This window comes from Corylus avellana, chromosome ca4 (genome assembly GCF_901000735.1).
Source record: "Corylus avellana chromosome ca4, CavTom2PMs-1.0".
Classification (NCBI taxonomy): Eukaryota; Viridiplantae; Streptophyta; class Magnoliopsida; order Fagales; family Betulaceae; genus Corylus; species Corylus avellana.
Window position 1 is genome coordinate 28,893,770 of NC_081544.1, and position 26,263 is coordinate 28,920,032.

A 26,263-nucleotide genomic window follows, 5' to 3' on the forward strand; every position below is an offset into this window, starting at 1 on the left:
TTTTTTTTTTGTAAGATGGTAAGAAGTTTGATACATCATACGCATGATGCTTTTTTTTTTGGGGGGGGGGGGATTTTGTTCAAAGTTTTAGAGAAATGTTAGAAATTGAGAGTTCAATAGGGATGCTCTTAGGTTGTTACGTGGAGCTTGGATTAGTATTCGACCCGTTTTGTACTTGGCCAGGTTTGACTAGAAGCCCTGCAATTTAGCTAGAATTTTTATGAGGCTTAATCTATGGAGTAAAGGCTTGATCTGTTTTGGTGTTTTGACTCGGCTGGGGGTTATATTTATAGTCATTTTCTGACTATGGTTTTGTATTAATACATCATATACTGTTCTTCTTTTAAAGTAATAAAATATCGTTGAAACTTTGTAAACATAGTCCATATTAGTGAATCACGTAAATTTATGTGTTTTGTAATTGCCTATTTGTGTGTTTTTCTTCAATTATTGTATCTCATTGGCTCTGGAAAATATAATTGATTTCTTAACAACACTCACATTCATCAAAAAAAAAAAAGAAAAAAGAAGAGTCATATACTCATATTTCACTTCATTTTATTGAGATGATGTGACTGCCTCTTAGCTATTTGATTTGAGTTTTTATACTATGTAAGAAAAAACTTCATTTAACCCTTATAAATTATCGCTGTTTTCGCAACTATTCTCTTAAACTTTAAAAACATTAAATTTAGTGAATCAATATTTCAAAATTTTTCAATTTCATCAATTTATTGTGATTTTTTGTTAAATCATGGCAAAATTCTCAAAATACCACTATTATATATATATATATATACAAAGATTTAGGTGTGGGTACTTTTGTAAATTTTTGCAATTTGTTTCCGTAAAAAATAAAGGGGTATTTTGAGAATTTTGACACAACTCCGTTATGATTTAATATAAAATTTTAACAGATAGGTGAAATAATAAAAAAAAAAAATATTGAAATATTAATACACTAAATTAAGAATTTTTTAAGTTTATGAGAGTAATTGCAATTGTAATAAAAGTTCGTGGTGTTAAGTGAAATTTTTCCTAAATTTTATTAAGGGTTGATTCAAGGTTGATGATATTATCACATTAATGTGAATAGGGACCATTTAAAAGTTAAAACATATTACTTTAAGTGATATAAAATGAGTGTAAATAGTCTCATTCCTCCTCCTATTTTGGCAAAAAATGGTGTATTATCCTTGGCTAGTTTAAAATAAATTACAATTTTATTCCTATTAAATAAAAACACAAAAAGTAATGGAATTGATGATTATGTAGCTTATATTTTGGCTTTATACTTCTATTAATTGAGAGGAGAAGTACAATTTTACCATTATTCAATCAAAAAATATCAAATAGCCACTCCACTTGGAGGATTTAAAAAAAGAAAAAAGAAAAAAAGAAACCTAAAACAGACGTGAAAAATAACATATTTAATGTAAGATATGATATAGTGAAATAAAAAGATCAGTTTTTGCTCATAAAAGTTTTAGGTGGCAAAAGGTCACAGGTCCCATCAGTGGGTGGGGTCATAGCAACTGCAGATGGGGCTTGTAGTCTCTTGTCATTTAAGACTTTTATGAGTTAAAAATGATTTTATTATTACACTATAACGTTTCTCGATATGAGAAATATTAAGGGTCAATAAATTATTCATATTTAATTCATATTCTCTTACAATCAACCATTAGATTTTTGAGGTCTACAATTGACTTATGTAGAATCTACATAAGTCTACAAATTCAATAGTTGATTATAAAAGAATATGAGCTAAATATAAAGAACTTATTAACTCATATCATTTCTCAATAGATATATGACTTTTTTTTATTGAACACGACACTCGTCATCGTTAAAAAGTTAAAAGGAAGAGAGAAATAAACGAGCTATTTGATAATGGCAATAACTTTAAGAAATTATTTGAATACTTTAAACACATGACACTATTGATATAGAGTTAAAACCTTACTCACAACTTGAGCATTTTGTTTATTTCAAAATTTTAAAAGAAGAAAGGAAAAAATAAAAAATAAAAAAACACTCCTAGCTCTTTTTTCTCCATTTTCTCCTTTAATTGATTATTTTTCTATTAATTCTCTTCACAAAACTTTTAAGACAAGAAGTAATACTCATTCTTTCCCTCCTTTCCTCCGTCGCCGACCCCAACACTTCCGGCGACAGTTTGATGCTTGTTATGTTTATCATCAGCTCCTCCAATTTCACATTCCATTCTGAAATAATTGAATAGAAAGTTTTAAGGAAGAAGAAAGATGAGCACCGTCGATAAGATGTTGATCAAAGGCATCCGGAGCTTCGACCCGGAGAACAAGAACGTCATCACCTTCTTCAAGCCATTAACCCTAATCGTCGGCCCCAATGGAGCTGGCAAAACCGTAATTTACTTCTCAACCCCTCACACTCCTTCATGTATATTTATCATCTTTCCGGTATGTTTTAAGTGTTTGGATTTGATCATGCAGACCATCATAGAGTGCTTGAAGCTCTCGTGCACCGGAGAGCTGCCTCCCAATGCGAGGTCCGGCCACAGTTTCATTCACGACCCCAAGGTCTCTTTCTCTCCATTTCTCATTTCACTATGATATTATTGTTCCATTTCTGTTTGGTTCTCGGGAAAACTGAGGAAAATGATATTATTTAAACTATGGTTGTTTTTATTTTCCTAAAATTGTGCATATACTTAACTGAACTTGTTGAGGTCAGCATTTATAATTGTTGGCCAAGGTTCCAATACCTGACTTCCTAGTGTTTGGGCGAGAGAGAACTCAAGTGCTCAGGGTTTTAGTACAATATAATCCTTGTGTGGGTAGCTGTGCGTACGGGTTTTCCGTGACATGCTTTTTATTTTCCTGCATTTAACCAAAAGGAGCTTGTTTTCATTTTACTTTTAGTCTTCAAAGAGGCCCTATATTTTGTTTTTGGGGATGGTTTTAGGTTGCAGGGGAAACAGAGACAAAAGGGCAAATTAAGCTTCGATTCAAGACAGCGGTGGGTAAGGATGTGGTGTGCATTAGGTCGTTTCAGCTGACGCAGAAGGCGTCGAAGATGGAGTATAAGGCAATTGAGAGCGTGCTTCAAACAATAAACCCTCACACTGGTGAGGTAAGTTTTTGGTCCGCCCGTATCTTTTCTGATTATAATTTATGCTTTTTTGACAAACTGGATTGGATAATATTATTTATGATTGACTAGTTCATTATTGTTGCTGTACTCAATTACATCTTTAAATATACAACACTGTCCTGAGAGAAGATTTTATCACTGTCAAAGTAGTGTGTATGTTGTCTTTGGCTAGAATGATTATCTATCTTTATGCAATATTTTCGCTGTTTTCATAAGTCTAACATCAACTTGAATTAATCCTCTATATGGCTGAACTGCAGAAAGTTTGCCTTAGCTATAGATGTGCTGACATGGATCGAGAGATCCCTGCTTTAATGGGTGTTTCAAAGGCTATTCTGGAAAACGTGGTATTTGTACACCAAGATGAAGCTAATTGGCCATTGCAAGATCCTTCCACATTAAAAAAGAAATTTGACGATATCTTCTCTGCAACCCGGTATTGTTTATCTTCTTTGAGTCTTTAGAAAGAAAATAAGGTAACTTATATAGTTGTACGTCATTTGTATTATTTTGTACGTACACCATCAATTATCTGTATGAGAATGAATTCTTTTAATGGTTTGTTAGAAGTTTTTGTGAATTATGCTATGTTAAAGTCAGTTTATATTAAGGCCCCATTTGTTTTGGTGCAAAACTTTTTTAGAAAATGTTTCCTCCACTTTTGGGTATTTGGGACAGCTGAAAATTTTGGTCAAAACGAAAACATTTTCAGTTGACCAAGGAAAACAAGGCTAATGGGGCGTAAAATGTTTTATGCATTTCGTTTTCATAAAACATTTTCTGCCAACCAAAGAGACCAAGGACTTCCAATACACCACCGCAGCAAGAAATGATGTCGTCTCAGTCCCTATATCACTGAACCCATGACGGACCTGAACGACCCATCAGCCTCTTGGCGTGCTCGTGGTTGTACTCATAATGTCAAGAATGAGAACTTGCGGCCAACATAGTGGCTTCAGCAAAGCGCCATAACTCTAGGCATGCAGACGGAACGAAGAGTTTGCCCACGCAACGGCGACGATAGCAACGACAAACTCCACTACTATAGTGTCAGAGTTGGTGCAGTGGGAGATTATGGTGAGGGTGGTGCCCTCCATGGACACGATGGTGAAGGTCTTCTGCGCTCACTCAGAGCCCAATTTCTCACTCATGTGGCAGAGGAAGAGGCAGTACAGTGCGAGCAGTACGTTCATCATTGGGGGGAGGAGGATCTTGACCAATGCACATTCGATGGAGCACCACACCCAGGTGAAGCTGAAGAAGCCGGATACCAAGTACTTGGCCACGGTGTTAGCTATTGAGACTAAGTGTGACATTGGTAATGGATTTGGAATTGTGTCTAGTGGTTGAAGGGTTCAGTATGGAGTTGAGGTGTTCGGTTATTAATTAGTCATGTTCATTGTGATTTTTGGATGGCCAATTGGTTGGATTTGAGATGTTGATCTTTGATTGAGGTTTTGATCAGAGTATGTTTTTGAAGGTGTTTGTGTGGTGATTTTGCTGTCTTGTATGCTGATTTTGGGTGAGTGAGGTGATGGTGGTGTTTTTATAGCATTTTCAGGTTCCAACCAAACACTTGAAAATGTTATCCATAACATTTTCAGGTTTGCAACCAAACACCGGAAAATAACCAATTTTTCCTAAAGAATATGAATAGATGACTTAACGCCTATTCTTAGGGTGTTTAAAGAGTGTGACTCTTGTTTTTGAAGCATGGTAACTTACGTACAATAGGTATGGAAGAGAAGAATTAGGGAACCTAGATAATTACATGCCCTCTGTCCTAATATTGAATATTAGCTTGATTAGATCCTCAGGTACACTCTCATATCATCACACGTATAGTCAATGTCACGTAGTAGATGGTCATCCCTTTTACATTTTTTTCCTCACATAAGTTCTGTAAACCATTTAAATCATTCTTTCTTCTTTTTCATTCTCAAAAGTTATAGCCATTAAGTCCAATTTTGTTATCAGTAAAAAGTATTACAATAAAAGGGCTCATCTTACATAGGGGAGTATACAGGAAAAATGAAAAAACTTTTAAGGTCTAAAGTTACAAAGGGCAAAAACATAAAAAAAAAAATGAAGAAGTAGATAAGCTACTAGTTGTTGTTGGCGAATCAAATGACAATCTCAGAAACGGCATCTTCAACTTTGTCACTAAGTGTTCAATGTCTTCAAATGTCCTTGCTTTTAGCTTGCGCCAAATATGCCACATCAAACATAAAGGCGCTGCATTCCAAGTCACTCGAATTTGGTGCTTATTAAAGCTAACTTTCCAACTAGCCAACTACTGTCAGATTATGCACTGTCAGAATTTTCCTTTGGCTGTTTTATATCAAAGAATTTTTTAATTTTTAATTTTATTTTTTTTAAAAAGTGACTTTTGCTGGAACATTGCTTGCCAAATATTCTTCCATTGATAGCTTGCCCGCAAACCACCTTCAAAGTCTGATAATAAGATTCTATCTCAACTCTTGTATACTCCCTGTGTATTAGGGTTGCGCCCCCTCTTCGCTTTGATAATATATCTTTACTTATCAAAAAAATAAGATTCTATCTCAAACTTCGTACTCCTTGTCAAACTCCAGCACCTCTTGTCATTGTGCTCCCTATTGATGTTAATAGACTATACTCCATAAGCTGCTTCATCAACTCAATATCTTGTATATCCGTTTAAAACTGTGGATGCCAAAATAGCCTACCATTGAGTTACCAGCCGTACATACATTTCTATCCTCCATGATACTGAAAAGCTTGGGGACTTAAAAGAATTTTACTGGAATCTCCTAGCACCATAGATCACTTCAAAAGGGAATTCAGTCCCCAATCCCCACTACAAAACTGATATGTTTGGAGAACTCCTCCTCGCCCCTCCTCCCCCCCCCCCCAACCCCTTCTTATTTCTTTTCCGTTGTACACCTTTGTCGCCACTTGTTCCCATATTTCACCCCCCACTACCCTCCAAAAAATGTCTCCACTCTGTAGCATATCTCCCAAGCTACTTGCCCAACTGTGCTTGATCAAAAGTACATGCTCCTTTACACCCATGCATCCTGATTGAATAGGAGAACAAGCTGTATTCCAATCTATCAAATGATACTTATTCATCACTGGCCCCTCCCTCAAGAAATTTCCTTGTCATGGCTGTAATCTTTTTGCTAGACCCACTGGCATAGGGAATAGTGACATTAAATAGGACAGCAAACTTGAAAGAGTTCTTCGAATAAAAGTAACTCATCCTCCTTAAGATAAATTCATCTTTGCTTCCACCCAGCCAACTGCATTTTCGTTGTTTTCAACAGTAATTATAATTGCAATTATATCTTTGAAACCATTTGTGGAAACTTATATAATTACTGCACTCAGAGCCTGCTGGTATAATCTTCATGCAGTCCTATATTCATTTGTTTGTTTCAATTTTTCCTTCTGTTTTCCCATGCTTACTTTTGTTAATTACATTGGTGTTTATGACTTTAAGTAATTATACATGGTCATGTATTATTGAGCAGATACACAAAGGCATTGGAGGTTATAAAAAAACTTCACAAGGATCAGGCTCAAGAAATAAAGACCTACAAGCTGAAATTGGAGAATCTTCAAACTTTGAAAGATGCTGCATATAAGGTTTACTCTTCTTTGTCGTACTAAGACAATTTGATACACACACACACACACACACACACACAAATATTTATATATTTGCAGGTTATCTGTTTTTGCTTCACTTTCAGCTTATTATGAATTCTTAAGCTTGTATTAGGATATAAGGCAAGTGATTTTAGTTGTTATGAAACTTGATTAGTTTTTCAGTTGCACTGTTTATACAAGAAATTTTGATGTTTAATATCAAATGTGCCTAGATTTTAATGGAGTGGTTCTGTTGATGATGTTGTGTTCTTACAGCTTCGGGAAAGCATTGCTCAAGATCAAGAGAAAACAGAATCTCTGAACATACAAATGCAGGAATTGGGGGAAAGCATCCAAAATGTGGATGCTAAAATTCATCATTCTGAAATAACGCTGAAAGATTTGCGGAAACTACAGGACCTGATATCAACAAAGACTGCGGAAAGAAGCACATTGTTTAAGGAGCAGCAGAAACAGTATGCTGCTCTTGCTGAGGAGAATGAAGGTCTTTAATGCTTTAAGCATATGCGGGATAATCTGTCTCAATTCTTGCAATTTATTTTTGCTGGCGTTCTCATACTTTTTCCCCTTTGTACTGGTGCTTTTTGTTATGCTGTACTTTTGTTTCTTTAGGGATCAATTGAGGGATTCTAAACAGTTTTATTTTTTTTGCTTGTTTTTTTCAGACACTGATGAAGAGTTGAAGGAATGGAAAACCAAGTTTGAAGAAAGGATTGCACTTTTGGAATCTAAAATAAGCAAGTTAGAGAGGGAAATGAATGACACAGAGACTAAAAGTTCTTTTCTTAAGAGGACAATTAATGAATCTATCTGGGAGATTAGCAAGCTACAAACTGAAGCTGAAGTAATTCAAACTTCTTTTTTAATCTAGAAGTCATCCAATTTGTGTGGAATGTGTTTCTGATCATCTCTTTTACTTTTTACTTCAGGCTCATATGTCCTTGAAGAATGAACGAGATTTCACCATTCAAAAACTTTTTGCAAGGCATAATCTAGGGTCTCTTCCAAATACCCCCTTCAGTGATGAAGGTGCTTTGAGCCTCATAAATCGAATCAAATCTAGGTTGATGGATCTTGAGAAGGATATGGAGGATAAAAAGGTGACTTTTTTTTGGCTAGATTTATATTTCTTTGTAGGAGTATGCATATATATGTTCTCGACATTCTTTTCTGAAATTAGACTATCGGAGATGAAAATGATTTTAATTTAACTCAGCAAAAGAATTATCCTTTCAAATCCAAGGTAAGAGCTCTAATGCTTTATAGCAACCATTCTGAGATTCATTGACTGGGAAGGATGTTATTTCAGAAATCAAATGAATATGAACTTAAGACAGCATGGGACTGCTATATGGATGCAAATGACCGATGGAAAAATATTGAGGCGCAAAAACAGGCCAAATTAGAGATCAAGGTTTGTGCTTAAAAAGTGCATGTTACATAACTTTTGCAATTGCCAATGCCTGCACATTTCATGTAGGGTTTTTTCCTTTGCAATCCATGCAGAGTGGCATTTTGAAACGCATAGAAGAGAAGGAAAATGAGCGTGATTCATTCGAACTTCAAATTTCTAATGTTAATCTTTCTCACATTGACGAAAGAGAAAAAAACATGGTGAGGTGACCCTGCTTGCTAGCCTCGCTTGGAATTCACAACCTTAATCTTACCTAACAGATTATGTTGTATTCAAGTAATGCTTCTCCTTATCATGCAGCGTATTGAGGTTGAGAGAAAAACGAATCAGCTTGCTGAAAGAGAATTTGAATCAAACATACGTCAAAAGCAGAGTGAGCTATATAGCATAGAACAAAAGATAAAGGCTGTTAATCGAGAGAAAGACGTTATGGCTGCTGATTCTGAGGACAGAGTGAAACTGTCTCTGAAGAAGGCAGAGTTGGAGAATCACAAGAAGAAACACAAAAAGATGTTAGTCAGATCTCTTTTCTGCTTCTTTGCTTAAGTTTTCAGTTACCTTGTATTCTTGTGTTTTGATGCTGGTGGTGTTTTCTTTCTAATTTCTTTACAGAGTTGATGAGTACAAGGACAGAATTAGAGGAGTGCTGAAAGGGAGGCTTCCACCCGACAAAGATTTGAAAAAGGAAATTACTCAGGCCCAAAGGTTGTTCACCTATTTCTTTTATCTATTATTGACTCTTCTATAAAATGATATTTCTGCAGTCAGTTCTCCGTTAATGTAACTCTTGCCCTGTGAATCTATTACTAAGATCAGAATCAAGTAAGGTTCCATTGCATGACTTAACTTATAATCTACCCTTTCTGTTCTCATTATTCTCCCACCAACACCCCCCCCCCCCCCCCAACCCAACCAAAAAAAAAGGATGAATCAGTATAACTGCATGGTATTTGAATTTTAGCTTTCATATCAAGGTAGAGAACTTCAATGACTGAGAGTCTAGTACATAAGTATTATTTCTCACATTTTCCACTACATCACGTTTCTGTTGTGTTGCCAATATTACTGGAATGCCTGGAACTCATAGGTCTTCTCCCAGGCTATGCATTGCCAATAATTAATCAAAGTTGTTGTAGGTGCCATCAATTGACACCATTTAGTCACTTGAAGAATGTGCTTGAAATATAACTTTCAGATCTTTTTTACTACAGTTTGGGAATCACCTGTTGAATATATTTGGATTAGCTTTGAAAATATAAAGGAGAAGATTATGGCAATGACAGAAATTTTTGGTTCAAAGTGCTCTTCATCTTTCACTTCTGTCTTGTGGCTGTTTTATTAGTCTTAAGACTTTTATTTGAGAAAAATTTCAAAGATTCACTTAGGTTTTTGATAGTTTCTTCATTTTTTGCCTATCTTCCACGCTGTTAAACCGTTTTCGTTCCAAATGGGAACATAACATGAATAACAACAATAAATAAAAGAGGGTTGCGTTGTAATCAGTGTAGATGGCAAAAGTTGCATCCAGAGGCGAAATTTTCTTAGCTTCAAGCATATTCATGTAGGACTGATTGGAGCATTAATGCTGGTTATTTATCTCATACCCCTTTGGGCTTTGGCCTCTTTGATGTGGCTTGGGACTGGCAAGGTGAAATGTCAAATCAAGGATTTGTAATAGACTTGTTGGATGTCTGTGTGTGTGCACACGTGTATAAGCAATAAACTTCCTAGCATCCCACAACATGAAGACTTTGCACTTGAATTCTCTTTTCTTGAAGAATCTCTCTTTATATTTTTCTGTTATTTTTACTACTATTTTCAAAGCATGTACCATAGTTTGATCTATAATTTCTTTGTAATCTTTTTTGGAAAAAAATATTTATTAGTATGTTTTGTTGTAGGTCTGTAATAATTATTATATACTAACAAAAACATATAATCAAAATCATTATATGATTGGTGATTATTTTCTAGGTGCCGTTTTATTTGTTATGTTAAGGTTAGTTATGAACCCAGAAGGCTGTGCGGAATGTTTGTGTCATTAGTAGTCTCTTGGATTTTGTTGGCCCTATTATAACCAAATGTTCCAAAATTTCAGTGTATACTGGTGCGTAGTCCCGGTTTTGTTGTTCTGCAGCACATTATGTCTTTTAAGATATATACATTGCTTATTCTTCAGGCTTGAATGAGAATGGCCTTCTCTTTTCAATTCCTTCTCTTCTTTTTATCATTTTTTTTTTGGGGTTATTTTAAATTGATGTGTTCTGTTCAAAGCTAAGTCTTATTGCTGATTCTAAGAGTTGGATGATACAATTTTACACCAAGACAACAAAAGAATCATCCCTTTGTGCATTGTCCTATGGTCCAATCTTATATGCACATCTTATTTGAGATGTAGGTTGGATGTGGGAAGCTCTTAGCGGGGTTCACTTCATATATATATATATATATAGCATTCTGTTCAAAGCTAAGTCTTATATCTGATTCTAAGAGTTGGATGAAACAATTTTACACCAAGACAACTATGGTCTAATCTTATATGGACATCTTATTTGAGATGTAGGTTGGATGTAGGAAGCTCTTAGCGGGGTTCACTTCCAACTCCCTCTACAGAGAATTTCTTTTTCAAAATGCATCATGATTTATCATTTAGCATAAAAACAATGAAGTCTAAATGAATCATAATTTCTCATTTATCATTTAGCATCATAATTTCTAAAAAAATTAGTAGGGAGGCTATTTTAGGGTAATTTTTCTTGGTGAATCAAAGAGTTTATTTCCTTGGAATATATGGATAAGGCTGTAAAACAATGAAGTCTAAATGATTAATTCCAATCTGATTCTAGAATTTGTGCCGGTTTATGTGCAACTGTCAAATCTAGAGACGAGGCTTGGAGCAACTATCAATTTGCATAACAGTTGGTTTTTAGGACTCTAGGATCCTATTTCTGACCCTGATCTTGAAACTGTGTGATAGATCCCTGCTTTAACATGCCGAGGTCTTGTTTGAAAGACCTGCTTGAATGCCAAACAATAAGTCAAGGCATTTCAGCTTTCATAGGCACTTTTACACTGTTGAGAATTTGCATTCATATTCGTTGCATGTTTCTGTTTTCACTATCGGTTGTTTAATTTTAAGTGACATTTTTTATGGTTGTCTTGTGCTGGAGGGTCTTAGGTCAGAGCTTAGAGGCACCTGGCAAACTTTATGGGTGTTTATTACTCTTGTTTTGAATCATGCTTTTATTATTATTATTATTATTACTTCTCTTCAAGTTGCTATTATTCCTGGTGTAGGGCCATTGGAATGGAGTTTGATGACTTGAATACAAAATCCCGTGAAGCTGAGAAGGAGGTGAATATGTTGCAGATTAAAATACAAGAAGTTAATACTAATCTGTCCAAATGTGGCAAGGATGTGGAGTGTAAGTATTACTCACAGCTTAATAACTGCTATTCGTTTCAGAGATTTCCTGGGATACTACCAGTCTTGTTGTAGTAGTTGTGTAATGCCAACAATTCTGATGTCATTCTACTTATCTGGTAACCATGTAACATACATTTGTCATCCATATATGCAAATGACTAGATTAAATAAATTCACAGAATCATTTTCTCCGTAATGCTTCATAATTTGATTTCATGCAGCAAGGAAGAGATTTATTGAATCCAAACTTCAGTCCTTGGATCAGCAATCTCTTAGCATAGATTTTTACGTCAAAGTCTTGGAGTCAGCTAAGGAGAAAAAAGATGTCCAGAAAAGGTTCCTGGTGTTTACTTCATAGACAATATTAATTGATGCATATCTGAATGATCACTTTTGTGGTTGTTAAGGTGCTTATACTGTATGTGGTGCATCTCCTGCAGCAAATACAACATTGCAGATGGTATGCGGCAAATGTTTGATCCTTTTGAAAGGGTTGCCCGTGCTCATCACGTTTGCCCTTGCTGTGAGCGCCCTTTCTCTGCGGAAGAGGAAGATGAGTTTGTTAAAAAGGTTAGTATGTTCATTATTCAAAATTTTAAAGCAGGTTTTTCATTGGACTGTAGTGCACACACTATTTTTTCAATTGCTTGGTCTTCCACTGGGGTTTCCGTTAACTCAGGTGGCTTTAGCTCCTTGAGCTTTTTATAGTTCTAGCTGAATTGGCTGATATTTCCCTGTGAATTACAGCAAAGAGTGAAGGCAGCAAGTTCCGCTGAGCATATGAAAGTGTTGGCTGTGGAGTCCTCAAATGCTGAATCTTTTTTTCAGCAGTTAGACAAGCTTCGTATGGTTTATGAAGAATATCTTAAAATTGGAAAGGAAACAATTCCTAATGCTGAGAAAGATTTGCATGAGCTGACCGAAGAGCTGGATGAAAAGACTCAGGCCCTTGATGATGTAATTATCAATTCTGGCACATTTTGCTTTTAAATATCTCTCCAAATACTGCCAACTTTTCAGGGAAGCATGTGACGTGCATTTTTCACTACAACCTCCAAACGTTGAAGTTCTATTTTTAGTACTGTATTTTCCCTTACTGCATACTGCCTCAGTATCTTAGCTTGTAGTGTGTAAAAGAATCAAGTATCTGCTAGCACATGAGACTTGATCATTTTGCATATTGTTTTTCACCTCATGCTGCTCAGTGTGTTGGGTGTGTAAAGTTTCTTCACAAGGATGACTTTTTTTGTAAATTCTAAGGATATGGTCACTAATTTATGTGCTTTTTTTTTTTTGGGGGGGGGGGTAACTGTAGAAATTGCCAGCAACAAAAATAGGATATTAATGGCATTTCTGCAAGACTAGGAGAAAAGAAATAGAGAAGCCTGGAAAAAAGATGGAAGGAAAGGGTTCAAGTCTTGATTGTAATCAAGTTAAGTCTTAAAAAATTGTATCGGCTTAGATAGTTTAGATTGGTCTACAGAGGTTTTAATAATACTATATACAGTAGGAAATTGCCATCGTAATGAAGAAATAGAACTTCGGTTAAGAGTATTTGCTTGATTCTTTTTTTTTTTTTTTGTGTGCGTGTAAGAGAGAGAGAGAGAGAGATCTGATTCTCTGTGTGTTTTGAGAATGATTATGATGATTGTGTTGTGTCATGTTCATTATGACCATTGCTTGTACACCAAGGAGTAACTTGGTTCAAAGAGTCACTACAAGGACTGGAGGAAGGGCTAAGAGAATGTCAGTTAAGGCTGTGGAAAATGACCTTCAATTTCTTTTGATCAAACAGATGACATGCACCTTTATAGAGCCTAATGTTTAGAAGTATTTGTGCTGCCGATACAAGAGTGTTTCAGACGAGGCACAGATGGGTTGAGTTGGCTATATTATTGGTAACCCGTAAGAATGCTATGGTCAAAACAAACAGAAAAAGTACAACCAATAGTACTTTAGTTAAGAGCAGGTGATTGCTTAGTTAAAAAGGAAAAAAAAAAAAAAAAGATCTGTTTTGCCTCATGTTTTGAAGATGACCATGATGATCATGTCATGTTCATAAGATGTAACATTAAGGAGTGACTTGTTTGAGTTCGAGGCACTACGAGGACTATAAGTTGGTTGAGGCTGTGAGAAATGATGCAATTGCTTTTGATCAAACAGAAGATTCACCCCTTGATTGAGCAGAATGGTGTGAAAATATTTCTTCCACCAGCACAAGAGTAAAGACACATGGTTCTGATGAATTGACTTGATTAGTTGTGGCATTCTGTATGTTATGATCATTTTGCTAGAACTTGAATCAAACAAACAGAGAGTACACCCATAACGGTGAATGAAGGAATAAACCCCTTTTCTACTCTATCTCAGAACTAAAACAATTTGATTGCTGTTTCCTTTCATTCTTTCTCCTCCTTTTTCTCTCTTATCCGTAACTTGCCCACAAGAGGGGCACGTGGAGTGTGGAGTGCAGAGTGCAGAGTGAATGAGGTTTCCTTACATTGCTTTAATATGTGTCAATATTGTCTTATTTTACTTTTCTTTTTTCTTTTTTTTTTCTTTTTTTTTTTTTTTTTGGTGCAGGAAGTTTCTTTATTTGCTAAGTCAAAAAATCTTTTTCTAAAACCGTTATGTGTTTCGGCTCCAATAATGGCTGTTCTCCGGTGTAGGTGTTAGGTGTTTTAGCTCAAGTAAAGGCTGATAAGGACTCAGTTGAGGCCTTGGTGCAGCCTGTTGAAACTGCTGACAGGCTCTTCCAAGAAATTCAAAGTTGGCAAAAGCAAGTTGATGATTTAGAGTATAAGCTTGATTTTCGAGGGCAAGGCGTGAGAACCATGGAAGAAATTCAGTTAGAGCTGAATACATTGCAAAGCACAAAGTACTTGACTTGAACTTTCCAATTTTTTATTTTTATTTTTTATTCCTCAGCCAATTTGATTACGATCATTTGTAAGCACATTCAATTTATGTGACATTGACTTAGATTTGTTAATTATTTCTTAGCATTTAGCTCTGCATATTTTTCTAATATGTATTTATTATTGAACTCTTGTTGTGACATCTTGCAATACTTTATTGCTTCTGTTTGGATTTGATTTTTTTAACTATTTTAATTGTTGACTACCAGGGATGGTTTGCATAATGAACTGGAGAAGTTAAGGGATGAGCAGAGGTATATGGAAAATGATTTATCCAACATTCAAATTCGGTGGCACACTCTAAGGGAGGAGAAAGTCAAAGCAGCTAATACATTGCGTGATGTTAAAAAGGCAGAAGAAGAGTTAGAGCGTTTAACCGAGGAAAAAAGTCAAGTTGATCTTGACGAGAAGGTTGTTTGTACATCTATAAGATATTTATTGGTGTTGCCTATATCGTTTGTCAAGAATTTGCTTTTGTCCGTGTATAATTCTCATGCCAATGGTAATTGTCTTCACATATCATAGTAATCTATGAGTATTACATGTATGGCTTACTCGCCTACTATTGGTATTTTCATGAATATATTGTGGATAATTATTTTTGTAGGGAATATTACTAAATGTATCCAGTGAAAAATTCCTACTTGAGTAGAACTCAGATTTGCTGTCTCTTTGTGCATTTCAAGAATGTAATTTTATATAGTGTGTTTTGCATATGGATATCTGTTTCCCTCCAAATGTTTCTCTTTTGAGAGAGAGAGAGTGGCTGTGCACTACAAACAGAAGTGTGTAGAATCCATTACAATGGAAAACGTGATCAAAGAGTTTAGTTCTCATGAAAGTCGGTTATGTGTTGAAAAATTACCTAGTAAATGAAACTGGAAAACTAGTTTGGAAGGACATTATGAGAATGAGGAAATAACATGTCGGGGTCTGACTTAGAAACAATTTTCTGTGACCCATCAAACTTGTCTAGGCCTATCTGTTGCATCCTCCCATTCCCACCCCCTGAAAAAGAGTCACTCTGTTATTAGCTTCAAGCATCATTTGCACATGGGAAGATTTTTTTGTCAACATGAAGGTACCTCTGTAACTTTAAATATGAAATTCCATCCTCAGACGTGTAATAAATCTACTTAGTTGCTTTTTGAGTTAATGGTATTCCTGATCTTATCTATGGTTATGTAACTAGGTTCTGACAAGGTTGAATGTGACCACCCAAAAAATGCTCAAACTCTCGCAGAGGTTGTGAGGCTTTGAAGTGAAATTTTTTTATCAAGAATATTATCTATGTGGGGAGCTCTAATTTCTCTCCATTTATGCTTGTCCACTCTATATCCCGAGGAAATTGGGGTTTTTGCATAAATACATGAGGTGGGTTGGATAAGCATTAGTGAAGTAGAGATAGGGTTCTTTTAATTCTTGTCGTATAATAGAGTTTGTAATTCTTTAGTTTGTGAAGCCATTGATTAAGGGATGCATCAGTTAATTGCACTTATATGCATATATATTTCTAATTTCCATTTCAGTAAGTTTCGTCACGTAGGTGGTTTTGAATGTCTTTAGTCGTATGTGAAACCTAGCTTAATACTTATTGTTGTATGTCTCTTAGGTCCACAAAGTCATTAACCTAGGCCTCTTTGCTCTCCTGTTTCTGACATTTTGATTTATTTGTGCAGTTTTCTTGTAAAGAAAGTTTTGTTGTTGTACTGAACTGCATAATGCACTGATCTTCTTGTTAATTTCAGCATTTGGGGGAGGCTCTTGGCCCTTTATCGAAGGAGAAAGATAAATTACTGCGTGACTACAATGAATTGAAAGCTAAACTTAATTGTGAATATGAGGAGCGGGCTGAACAAAAAAGAAATTACCAGCAGGAAGTCGAGAGTCTACTTAAAATTTCTTTTAGAGTTAAAGAGTAAGCATTGTGAACCCGAGATTTGATGTGTAAAGTCTCTAATACGATTGATCTTGACCATCACATTGTTCAACCAGGTATTATGATTTAAAGAAAGGAGACAGGTTGAAAGAAATGCAAGAAAAGCAATCTCTATCAGAATCTCAACTTCAAAGTTGCGACATTAGGAAGCAGGAAATTTTAGCTGAATTAAACAAAAGTAAAGACTTGATGAGGAATCAAGATCAGTTAAGACGAAATATTGAGGACAACTTGAATTATAGGAAAACAAAGGCTGAAGTAGATGAGCTTGCCCGTGAGATTGAATCACTGGAAGAAAGAATATTGAAGGTCGGTGGGGTTTCAACATTTGCAGCTGAACTTGGAAAGCTCTCACAGGAAAGAGAGAGACTTCTTTCAGAGGTATTTAAATCCTACAGACACCATTTTTATATGTTTACCTTCCCCTTTAGGTAGTTGATGTCCACTTCTTACCATGGACATTATAGTCCTACTGACGTGTTGATTCATGATTAGTCAAAAAAAAAACTGAATTGTTTGCCACCATTTAATCTTTCTGAACTTTATTTGGGACTTTACTTTTCCATCCACTGCTTTATCTTTGGTGTGAGAGCCTTTGAACCTATTTGCAATGGAAAGGGGTGAGGGCAGAGAGAGACTGCACTTGGGTGGGAACAACCACTGGAAAAGCTTGTTAATACCCCGCTGGTAAGTCTGGTTGGTTCTTTAGGCCTAGTTTTGGTCTAGCAGCTATACAGACATACGGAGAGAGGAGGGGGCAAAGGAGAAAAAGGAAAAAGTAGTGGAAGGTAAGTTTAATTAACAAAGACCTAATTACAGTATTTAAGAAAGTTGTGGTTGCAAAGTTCACACATTCTAAAATTCGATGAAGTCTAAAGCTGGAAAGTCACTTGAATGTGGTAGTTGTTGGATACTTTCTTGTTATTGCAATGCATATGCATTTATGAGGTTTCTATGTTGTACAACCCTTTTATGCTTTTAAATTTACTTCTCATTATTGTCAAATTAGTATCTTCAAGCCACATTCTTTACTTAAATGAAAAGATTTAACACCTCTTTTATTTTCATAACAGTTAAACAGGTACCATGGAACAGTGGCTGTCTACCAAAGTAACGTTTCGAAAAACAAAATTGATCTTAAACAGGCACAATACAAGGATATTGACAATCGGTACTTTGATCAGCTAATCCAGCTTAAGGTTGAATGTTTTTCTCCAGATTGCTTATAGGTGTTCTCCTTATTACTCGTACATATTAATAACTGGAAAACATTTTGTAACAGACAACTGAGATGGCAAACAAGGACCTGGACAGATACTACAATGCACTTGACAAGTACGCTTAATATATATATATATATATATGTTTCTTTTATAAGCTGTTATATTTTAAATGTGTTTTAAATTCTTTCTAAATCTTGTTCAGTTAAGCTAGGTGATGCCAGATTCTTGAAGCAATTTTTTTGTTACTTCTGGAATATAGTTATGTTTGCATTTTAGCCAACGAGCTCTAGCTCAAATGGCAACTCTTCTTGTAATTACCAAATGTAGGGTCGTGAGTTCAAGATCCATCCACCGGGTGTATGGACCTTTTCATCAGTGACACTGCCCCCTCCACCCCAAAATCAAAGGGGTGACCCATGAGTTAGGGGGCGGCTCACAGACCCTCTGTTTGAGAGTGGCCACATGAGCCACCCCCACTGTGGGGGTGGCCGTGCTAGCCACTCCTAATATTTTTTTTTTCATCTTTGAAAAAGGTTAAGAGTTACAATTTTGTATGAGCTCCATCCAAAAAAATGACCGAATTTGTATGGGATTGGACAAAAGGATAACATGGACAAATTCAAGGAGCTAAAAGATAAAAATAGAAACTCAGGGAGTGATTTAATAAATGTCTAAAACTCAGGAGTGATTCAATAATTTTCCAAAAGTTACTAGTTTCAGTTTTGTCCATCAATATTGTCCACTAACAGTGCTACGCTGGTTTTCTGACAAACCTAAATAGCTCTTTTCTCTATCTTACACTTCTCCTCATATATCTCAACTTCATTACTGCAGGTACGTTCTTTGGGACATCAGTAAGCCTAGTCAATAAGTGGTTGTATCTTAGTTGTCCAACATATTTTGCTCACCATTTTTTGGTGCTTCAAAAACAATCTATCAATCCGGCCCAATATCTTTCATAACCATGCATTATCTTTCTATTTGCACCGTTGATGGTGGATCCTGTGGGATGACCCATTTACTTCTGGTTGTCTATCCATCTAGTGCCCAGCATCATATTGCTTCCATGCTGACTTCTAGTACACGCTTCTTAATTATCTAACTTGGTTTTAATCTTTTTTCCTTGATGGAATTCTCTTGGGCAATAGACAGCTAGTGGTGGATTGGATCAAGGCTTTATTTTATAGTTCTAAATATTGGTGCTAAACTACTCATGAAAGTTCTAATGTAAAATGACAATGTTATAGTAAATAATTATGTTTTCTCTAATCCATTTCCTTTCAGAGCACTTATGCGATTCCACTCAATGAAAATGGAAGAAATTAATAAAATAATAAGAGAGTTGTGGCAACAAACATACAGAGGGCAAGACATAGATTACATTAGTATCCATTCTGATTCTGAAGGTGCTGGGACTCGCTCCTACAGCTACAGGGTATGGAAATCCTTTTCAAACTGTTCTCCTCTACTTTTCTTTTTTTTATTATTATTATTGAGCTGGCCAAACTTTTTATTCTTTGTTAATTGTTATTCTATTTGTTTCTGTCACATTTTTTATACAGGTTGTCATGCAGACTGGTGATGCAGAGTTAGAAATGAGGGGAAGGTGTAGTGCTGGGCAGAAGGTGAGTGATCATTGAACGCTTACTTTATCTACCACCTCTTTCTTTTACAAGAACTGGGAAACTAATGTTTTTAGTTCAGGTCCTTGCTTCCTTGATCATACGGTTGGCTTTAGCCGAGACTTTCTGCCTCAACTGTGGTATATTAGCACTAGATGAACCAACCACCAACTTGGATGGCCCAAATGCCGAGAGTCTTGCCGCAGCTCTTCTGAGGTATGAACATCCTATATCTTCACTTGAGAGTCTATTTTCGGACAAAGGCCTGCATTTACGCATCTTCTGTCGTTTTCCTGCAGAATTATGGAGGACAGAAAGGGCCAGGAAAATTTTCAGCTGATAGTGATTACTCATGATGAGCGTTTTGCCCAATTAATTGGTCAGCGGCAGCACGCAGAAAAATATTATCGCGTCACAAAGGACGACCAGTAAGGCCATAATTTCATCTTACTGGAACTGGTTTTACTATGATATTTTTTTCTTTATTTGTTTTTGTCTGTTCGACTAATGTCTCCTGCTCTGTTTTTCAGTCAGCACAGTATAATTGAAGCCCAGGAGATATTTGATTGAGGTTTTTCCAAACGAGTCTTGTGCGGGGTGTCATTCATTGGGATGTAGCAGCATATTGAAGGGTTGTGTACAGAATGCACAATGCTTGTGTTCTCTTGTAATAGGAAATAGTTAATTATCATCTGCTATAGATGTGAAAGAATGGTTATTGTTATACATGTAAGCAGGGACCGGGATCATTTGCAGCCTCTCACATGAGGCCTGGGCCGTTCAGGCTGCCATCTGAGTAGGTGGGGCTCGGACAGGCTACAGCCTCTCCCATAAGGCTGTCTTATTGAATTGCAATAAGGCAGCTTTATTTGCACATGAGCAGTATTTATTTCATTAGTTGCATGAGGCTTTGACAGGCGCCGAAATTAGAAAATTGCAAACATTCTAAATCAATGGTAGATTGGTAGTGTGTACTTAGGCACTTTGCATGTGCTCTACGAATGGCATGTTGAGCCACAATTTAGTCTCTTGTGAATTAAGAACAACAAACAATTTCAAGTCATCCCAAAAAGTATTTTAACTATAATTCTCAAGATAAGAACACCATTTAATCCCAAAGCAAATCATTCATATAAAAAAATAAAAAATAAATAAAAAAAATAAAAAAGGTCGAGATTTTTATGAAAACTCCATTCAACTTGAAAAAAACAATAATAGGGCAACTTGGAACAAATTCAGTAAAATAAAATCCTCCCAGGCTTGAGATTTATACCAACAATAGAGACAATATAAGGAATTAGCAGCATCGTCTCATCATCCGTGGCCGCCAAAATTGCAAACGGCCCCGCAATGGCAGTGAGATCACCAACATAACGGTTGCCTCCAAGCGATCACCACCGTGATCTTTTAACTCCATCCGTTTTTATATATATTTTTTAAAACAATTTTCTTTTTGTTTTGTGAAAACACTCCTCTCTGTGCACAATTGCCAAAGATCAACATGGACATAAAAGAGTGTATAAAGAAAGATACCTGCGAAAACATCATGGAAAAAGGGTCGAATTGGTTAAATGATAATGCGTTGACACAAATAACGACCGACGCTTCTAACAAAAATCGTAATATCATTTTACCAATCACTGCTTCCAAAGAATAAGGAAAACAAAAACTAAAACAAATTTGCACTTTATTGTTCATTAGTACGGTGAATAAGAACATGATTTCTCCTAATTTCCCCATGAGACACAAGATATTTAAAAAAAAAAAACACAAAACAAAAAAAAGATTGTTATTGAGAGGATATGATACCAAACTCTCATAACACACACACCGACAAAGGCACAAGGCAGGAAATATAACAGCAGGCTAGCCTACGATGCCAAAAGGCAGAAGACGCTTTTTCTTTTCCCTCTTTTTTTATGCACCTTTATAACAACAACAAACTGTAATAGCAATGAATAAAAGCTCTACACCTAATCCTTGTACTTCATCTCAGAAGTCAGGAAGCCGGGCATGTCGAAGGATGCCGAAAACTTCTCAACGTCAGCCTTGAGGTTCTCAATGTCCTTGTTGTTCACCAGGCCCTTGTTGAAGTCCTTCAATAGCTTTCCATGCTCCTTCTGGATCTTCAAGGTGATGCTCACAGCTTGGTGAAGAAACTCTGCTATCTGCTCGAAGTCCTTCTCAACCAACCCTCTTGAAGTCATGGCCGGGGTACCTGTCAAAATACACACTCACCGTTACTTATTCATGCAGATAAAGATATGAGCAATAATTGCATGGGTTATTATCAAGTGAGAGAAGTAGTTTAGTTGCCATAAGGTGATGTGATTTTGACATAAATGTCGAAGAATGTTATCTTATTTCAATATAATATAAGACATCGAACTGCCATATAGCTCAATTTGTGTCTTAAAAAGTCATTCTCACAAGATGTGCATACAACCATTAGCAGAGAAGTAATGAAAGAAATTGATCCTTGGCATTTCTTACCAATTCGCACTCCTCCAGGAGCCAAGGCACTGCTGTCACCAAACACAGCATTCTTGTTCACAGTAATGTTACACAAGTCACAAAGCTTTTCAACCTTATTGCCTGCAGGAACACCATGCATAGATAAATCAGAAGTGAAATTCCATGCCCACAACAGTTACTTTTTCTAAACCAAGTAACTCATTTCTTTTACCAGTCAACCCAAGAGGCCGAAGATCCCAGAGAACTAGGTGGTTCTCAGTTCCTCCAGTGACAAGCTTGTATCCCTTGCCCATCAGGTAGTTTCCAAGGGCAACTGCATTGGCCTTGACTTGCTTGGCATAGGCTTTGAACCCAGGCGCCATGGCCTGTTTCAGAGCAACAGCCAGAGCACCAATCTGGTGATTGTGAGGACCACCCTGCAGGGAGGGGAAAACAGCAAAATTGATCTTGTCTTCAAAGTCGTAAACGGCACCCTCTGGCTGGCCCTTCTTGGCTGGTTTAGGCCCCTTCCGGTAGAAGATCATGCCAGCCCTAGGACCCCTCAAGCTCTTGTGGGTTGTGGTTGTGACAATGTCACAGAATTCAAAGGGGTTCGCAGCTTCCTACACCCAACAATAAAAGCAACTATTTTAGACAAGAAACACCCAGATCATAAAAGGTCAGGTAGGAGACTAAGATCCATAGACACAGTAAATAAATGACAAAGCAATTATTTCAAAGCTCTAACAGATTGAATCCGAAGATGCCATGTATAGGAGGAGGGATCCAATAAGCTAATTAATTATTTGCATGTAAGATTCAAGATTCGGCACTATAATACAATCATGCAGTCCACAATCAAGGATATTCATCCCATTTCCTCCCACATCATATATTTAAACTCCACTCAACTCAAAACACAATGTATCCAGAAGATGCACAACGATTTCGCACTATAAAATTGTCACTTAAGTTTTAAATGTGCATGAACAAAAGTAAGAACTCAAATGCAGATCTACACAACCAATCACTCAATTAAAGCCGAATTAGATTTTAATAAAAAAGACCCAGATCCAAAACATGCTAAACTGTGTTCCTCCCAAAATCAACCAGACCCCAAGTAACATGCAGATCTAAACCCAGAGCACACAACAAGACCCAATCAAATTAAAAACACAGATCAAGCATCAGCAATCAATGATCAAATATACCTGCGCAGCAACAAGGCCACTAATGTGAGCCATGTCACAGAGCAAGAGAGCGCCGCACTTATCCGCAACAGCGCGGAACCTGGCGTAGTCCCAGTCCCGGGGGTACGCACTACCACCACAAATGATCAACCTGGGCCTGAAATCCAAGGCCTTCTCCTCCAACTTATCGTAGTCGATGTACCCAGTATCGAAAGACACCTTGTAGGGCAAGCTCTCGAAGTAAATCGAGGTCGCCGAGATCTTCTTCCCTCCGGAGGTGTAGTACCCATGTGTGAGATGACCGCCAGAGGGAAGATCCAAGCCCATGATGCGGTCGTGGGGCTGGAGCACGGCCGTGTAGGCGGCGAAGTTGGCAGGCGAGCCGGAGTAGGGCTGCACATTGACGCCCCACTTGGTGGGGTCGAGGTGGAAGGCCTGGAGGGCGCGAGACCTGCAAAGGTTCTCGATTTCGTCAATGAACTCGTTGCCTCCGTAGTACCTGTTGCCGGGCATGCCCTCGGAGTACTTGTTGGTGAGGGCGCTGCCAAGGGCCTCGATGACGGCGAAGGAGGTGAAGTTCTCCGACGCAATCAGCTCGATGCCCCGGCATTGGCGCCGCTTCTCCTTCTCAATGAGGTCGTGGATTTCTGGGTCCACCGTGTTGAGGGGTGTGTTTCCCCAGTCGCTGACGGGATCCATTGGGGCGGGAAAGAGAGAAAAGAGTGGAAGAGAGGCGGGCTCGAAGGAGAGGAGAGGAGAGGAGTGAAGAAATGCACAGATTTTGGTGGTGGGATTTGTGGGGGAGTTTATAAGAGTTGCTTTGGTTGTGAATGTACGAGGCTACCCCTTTTCTTATTTATGCCTATTTGTCTTTTATTTTGTTGGTGGATCTTGGATTTGTACGCATGTGGTGGTGCCCCCGCCACGCGGGTACATTTTTTTTTTTTTTTTTCTGTGTTCTCTAAATTTATATTTTAGGAGCTTTTTAGACAACAAAATATATATATATATATATATAATAAGAAAAATACGCTAATCTTTTAAATTGATTAACATTTTGCAAAGGCATTTGTAAATTTAAATTTTTACTATTTAATTCTTTTAAACTACCATTTCATTGTAATTTATAATCATAGGTTAGATTTTGAATCTTTGATATTACAATAAGTGTTATTTTGGGGAGTTAAAGTACAATATATTATTGTACATGAATTAGCGAAAACTTGCAATTATTTCTATGACTTTGTAATCTCATAGCATTTAACTGTAATTTTTCAGACATTTATACTCTGTATTATAAAAACTTTATACTCTTGATATTTCATTGATGAAAGTTACAGATTTTGGTTAAAAAAAAAAAAGACTTTGTATTGCCCTTTTTCCTTTGTATTGCCGCCAAAGAAAAACAACAAGAAGGTTGTCGATGTCTTACCTAATTATGTCTTGATTTTCTAAGCGAGAAATAGAGAAAAGTAGATCTGGGTTAAAGAAATGTGGACCCAGTTTAATTAATTAATGTAGTGCAATTTGTTTTTAGTCTTCCAAGCTACAAATCTTGTCAAAACTCAAAGGTCGTTGGTTCACTGGCCTTTTTAATTTGGGTTCGGATCCAAGCTACAAACTCCAGCCCAATGATTCATGTCTCTTTGACCCATGTCACTGCCTTAAAATATTAACATCATTTTGTGTTTTGTTTTTTTTTTTTTCTCTGAGCAAATATAAACAAAGAAAGGGTCATCAATTTTTGGTTTATTTGTTGTTTCTACCCGCCCCCACTTGCTATCCCCAAAGGCACTCTTCAACAGTTGCCAAACACATAGCTAGCCATTCTACTAATTGCTGTTTGGTCTTTTTGGACTGGATCCAGTTCTTGTTACTGTATTTGCATTGCATTTTACTATTTGGACTTTGTTGTCGGGATGCTTTCTCCTTTTGTGTTTCTTTAATCATGTAACCCCCTTTCCATTGCTTGTTTAGAAGGGGAAAAAAAAAAGCCACTCTACTAACCAGTTGATTATTTTATCAAACTACTCCTTTGCAGGTTTTCAAGTTTAAGAATCAATTGGTCACTTTCGCAACACCCTAACCAAACAAAAACCAATAACTTTGACTATTCATGCCTTCGATCCATCCTTTATTCCAATTTTTCTTTTTGAAGTCAAACAAAAATGGTAACAATAAAACTAATACCCAACTCATTATTTCGTGTTATTTCTAAATATGAAGAACCGGCCACCGTATGATATTTATAGTAATTATACCATGGAAACAATAAGAAGTTTAATTTCCACATAATTTTTTTTTTAAAAAAAAAAAAAAAATCATTTAATCAAGGGCATAAGTGGCTCCTTAACTGTTTTTCTTAATTGATTTAAGCCAAAATCATTTATTTAACACTCAGCAAATTGAGGTGCAAGTGTTTTCTCAATTGATTTACCAAAACAGAATCCCCTGTTAATGCTAAACGAAGTCTTGCTGGCACAATATTTATCTTAATTAAAAGAAGAAGAAAAAAAATCAGTTGATGATGGGAAGGAATGAATGATGTCGTCACCATGTCATTGTTATAGTTGGTAAATGGTAGGAGAATCTGGTTTGGAAAAAACGTTGAGTTTAGCGCTTTCAGGCCCTGGGAGTTCGTCGTGGGTTGGTGGCAAGACCCAATTTGGTCATTTCCATGGAGTACCAACCCCCTTGATACCGACATCTTCCTTCTCCCACAACTAACTCCTTTTTGCTGTCTACGTGGCTGCTGTTGCTTGTTGCCATTTCCTTCAATTTCTGAAATCTCTTGGTTGCATGCGTTTAACCCTTTAATTTAAGCCATTTTATTTTAATTGAAAGAGTTGGGACTTTCCATGACACCCTCACCTAACACACACCAACCCCAGGAGTTTTGCTGTTTTGGAGATAAACAAGTTCATATAATTATTGGCTTAATGTTATAGCTTATGCTTTTCTCAACACTATTCCCTAAACATTAACGAGTTATTAATTAGCTTAATTTATAGCTTATGCTCTTCTATGTCACCTCAATTCTCTAACAAAGAGAGCATAAATTTGAGGCCTGACTTAAGTTGCCTACGTTATCTATAATTAGCTCTTTGACCAAAATGGGCTTTGTATGGTTTAGCTTAGCTTTCATTGAATGGTTCACCAATTTTCTTTGTCTGTTATAGAAAATTCAGTCTAACCAGATAGCCTAAAAATACAGTTTATTTATTTTATATTATAGTCAGAAAGATAGGACATAACCCTCATTGTCACAACCATACATTCAAATC

General features: G+C 36.6%; 2 protein-coding genes across 3 annotated transcripts; one reads left to right on the forward strand and one right to left on the reverse strand.

Annotated features, from left to right (window-relative positions):
• The first annotated feature begins 2,131 nt into the window (after positions 1 to 2,131).
• On the forward strand, positions 2,132 to 20,313 carry LOC132177457 (DNA repair protein RAD50). Of its 2 annotated transcripts, XM_059589792.1 has the most exons (27): positions 2,132 to 2,390; positions 2,478 to 2,564; positions 2,950 to 3,117; positions 3,399 to 3,574; positions 6,654 to 6,768; positions 7,048 to 7,276; positions 7,458 to 7,636; positions 7,722 to 7,892; positions 8,102 to 8,206; positions 8,299 to 8,406; positions 8,507 to 8,718; positions 8,819 to 8,911; positions 11,504 to 11,631; positions 11,855 to 11,969; positions 12,074 to 12,203; positions 12,381 to 12,590; positions 14,303 to 14,511; positions 14,761 to 14,962; positions 16,300 to 16,469; positions 16,547 to 16,871; positions 17,564 to 17,689; positions 17,773 to 17,825; positions 18,998 to 19,148; positions 19,276 to 19,338; positions 19,418 to 19,551; positions 19,635 to 19,763; positions 19,866 to 20,313. In XM_059589792.1, the coding sequence occupies exons 1-27, from the start codon at positions 2,268 to 2,270 to the stop codon at positions 19,903 to 19,905; spliced, it is 3,951 nt and encodes a 1,316-aa protein (XP_059445775.1). In that variant the 5' UTR covers positions 2,132 to 2,267; the 3' UTR covers positions 19,906 to 20,313. The 2 variants fall into 2 exon arrangements, with proteins under 2 accessions (XP_059445775.1, XP_059445774.1); XM_059589791.1 differs by having other exon boundaries at positions 2,132 to 2,564.
• Positions 20,314 to 21,007: 694 nt separating this feature from the next.
• On the reverse strand, positions 21,008 to 23,767 carry LOC132177680 (serine hydroxymethyltransferase 4). Its single transcript, XM_059590106.1, has 4 exons — positions 23,001 to 23,767; positions 22,022 to 22,412; positions 21,829 to 21,930; positions 21,008 to 21,553 (listed from the first exon to the last, which is right to left on the reverse strand). The coding sequence occupies exons 1-4, from the start codon at positions 23,676 to 23,678 to the stop codon at positions 21,309 to 21,311; spliced, it is 1,416 nt and encodes a 471-aa protein (XP_059446089.1). The 5' UTR covers positions 23,679 to 23,767; the 3' UTR covers positions 21,008 to 21,308.
• Positions 23,768 to 26,263: the final 2,496 nt, after the last annotated feature.

Excerpts from the sequence above, each read along its gene's own strand:
- LOC132177457 (XM_059589791.1), top strand. The coding sequence starts at position 2,268 with ATGAGCACCGTCGATAAGATGTTGATCAAAGGCATCCGGAGCTTCGAC. Across the intron at positions 11,632-11,854 it reads ATGTGGCAAGGATGTGGAGT|CAAGGAAGAGATTTATTGAA; the intron begins GTAAGTATTACT and ends GATTTCATGCAG. Across the intron at positions 17,690-17,772 it reads ATCAGCTAATCCAGCTTAAG|ACAACTGAGATGGCAAACAA; the intron begins GTTGAATGTTTT and ends ATTTTGTAACAG.
- LOC132177680 (XM_059590106.1), bottom strand. The coding sequence starts at position 23,678 with ATGGATCCCGTCAGCGACTGGGGAAACACACCCCTCAACACGGTGGAC. Across the intron at positions 22,413-23,000 it reads GTGGCCTTGTTGCTGCGCAG|GAAGCTGCGAACCCCTTTGA; the intron begins GTATATTTGATC and ends TGTTGGGTGTAG. Across the intron at positions 21,931-22,021 it reads TCGGCCTCTTGGGTTGACTG|GCAATAAGGTTGAAAAGCTT; the intron begins GTAAAAGAAATG and ends GTGTTCCTGCAG.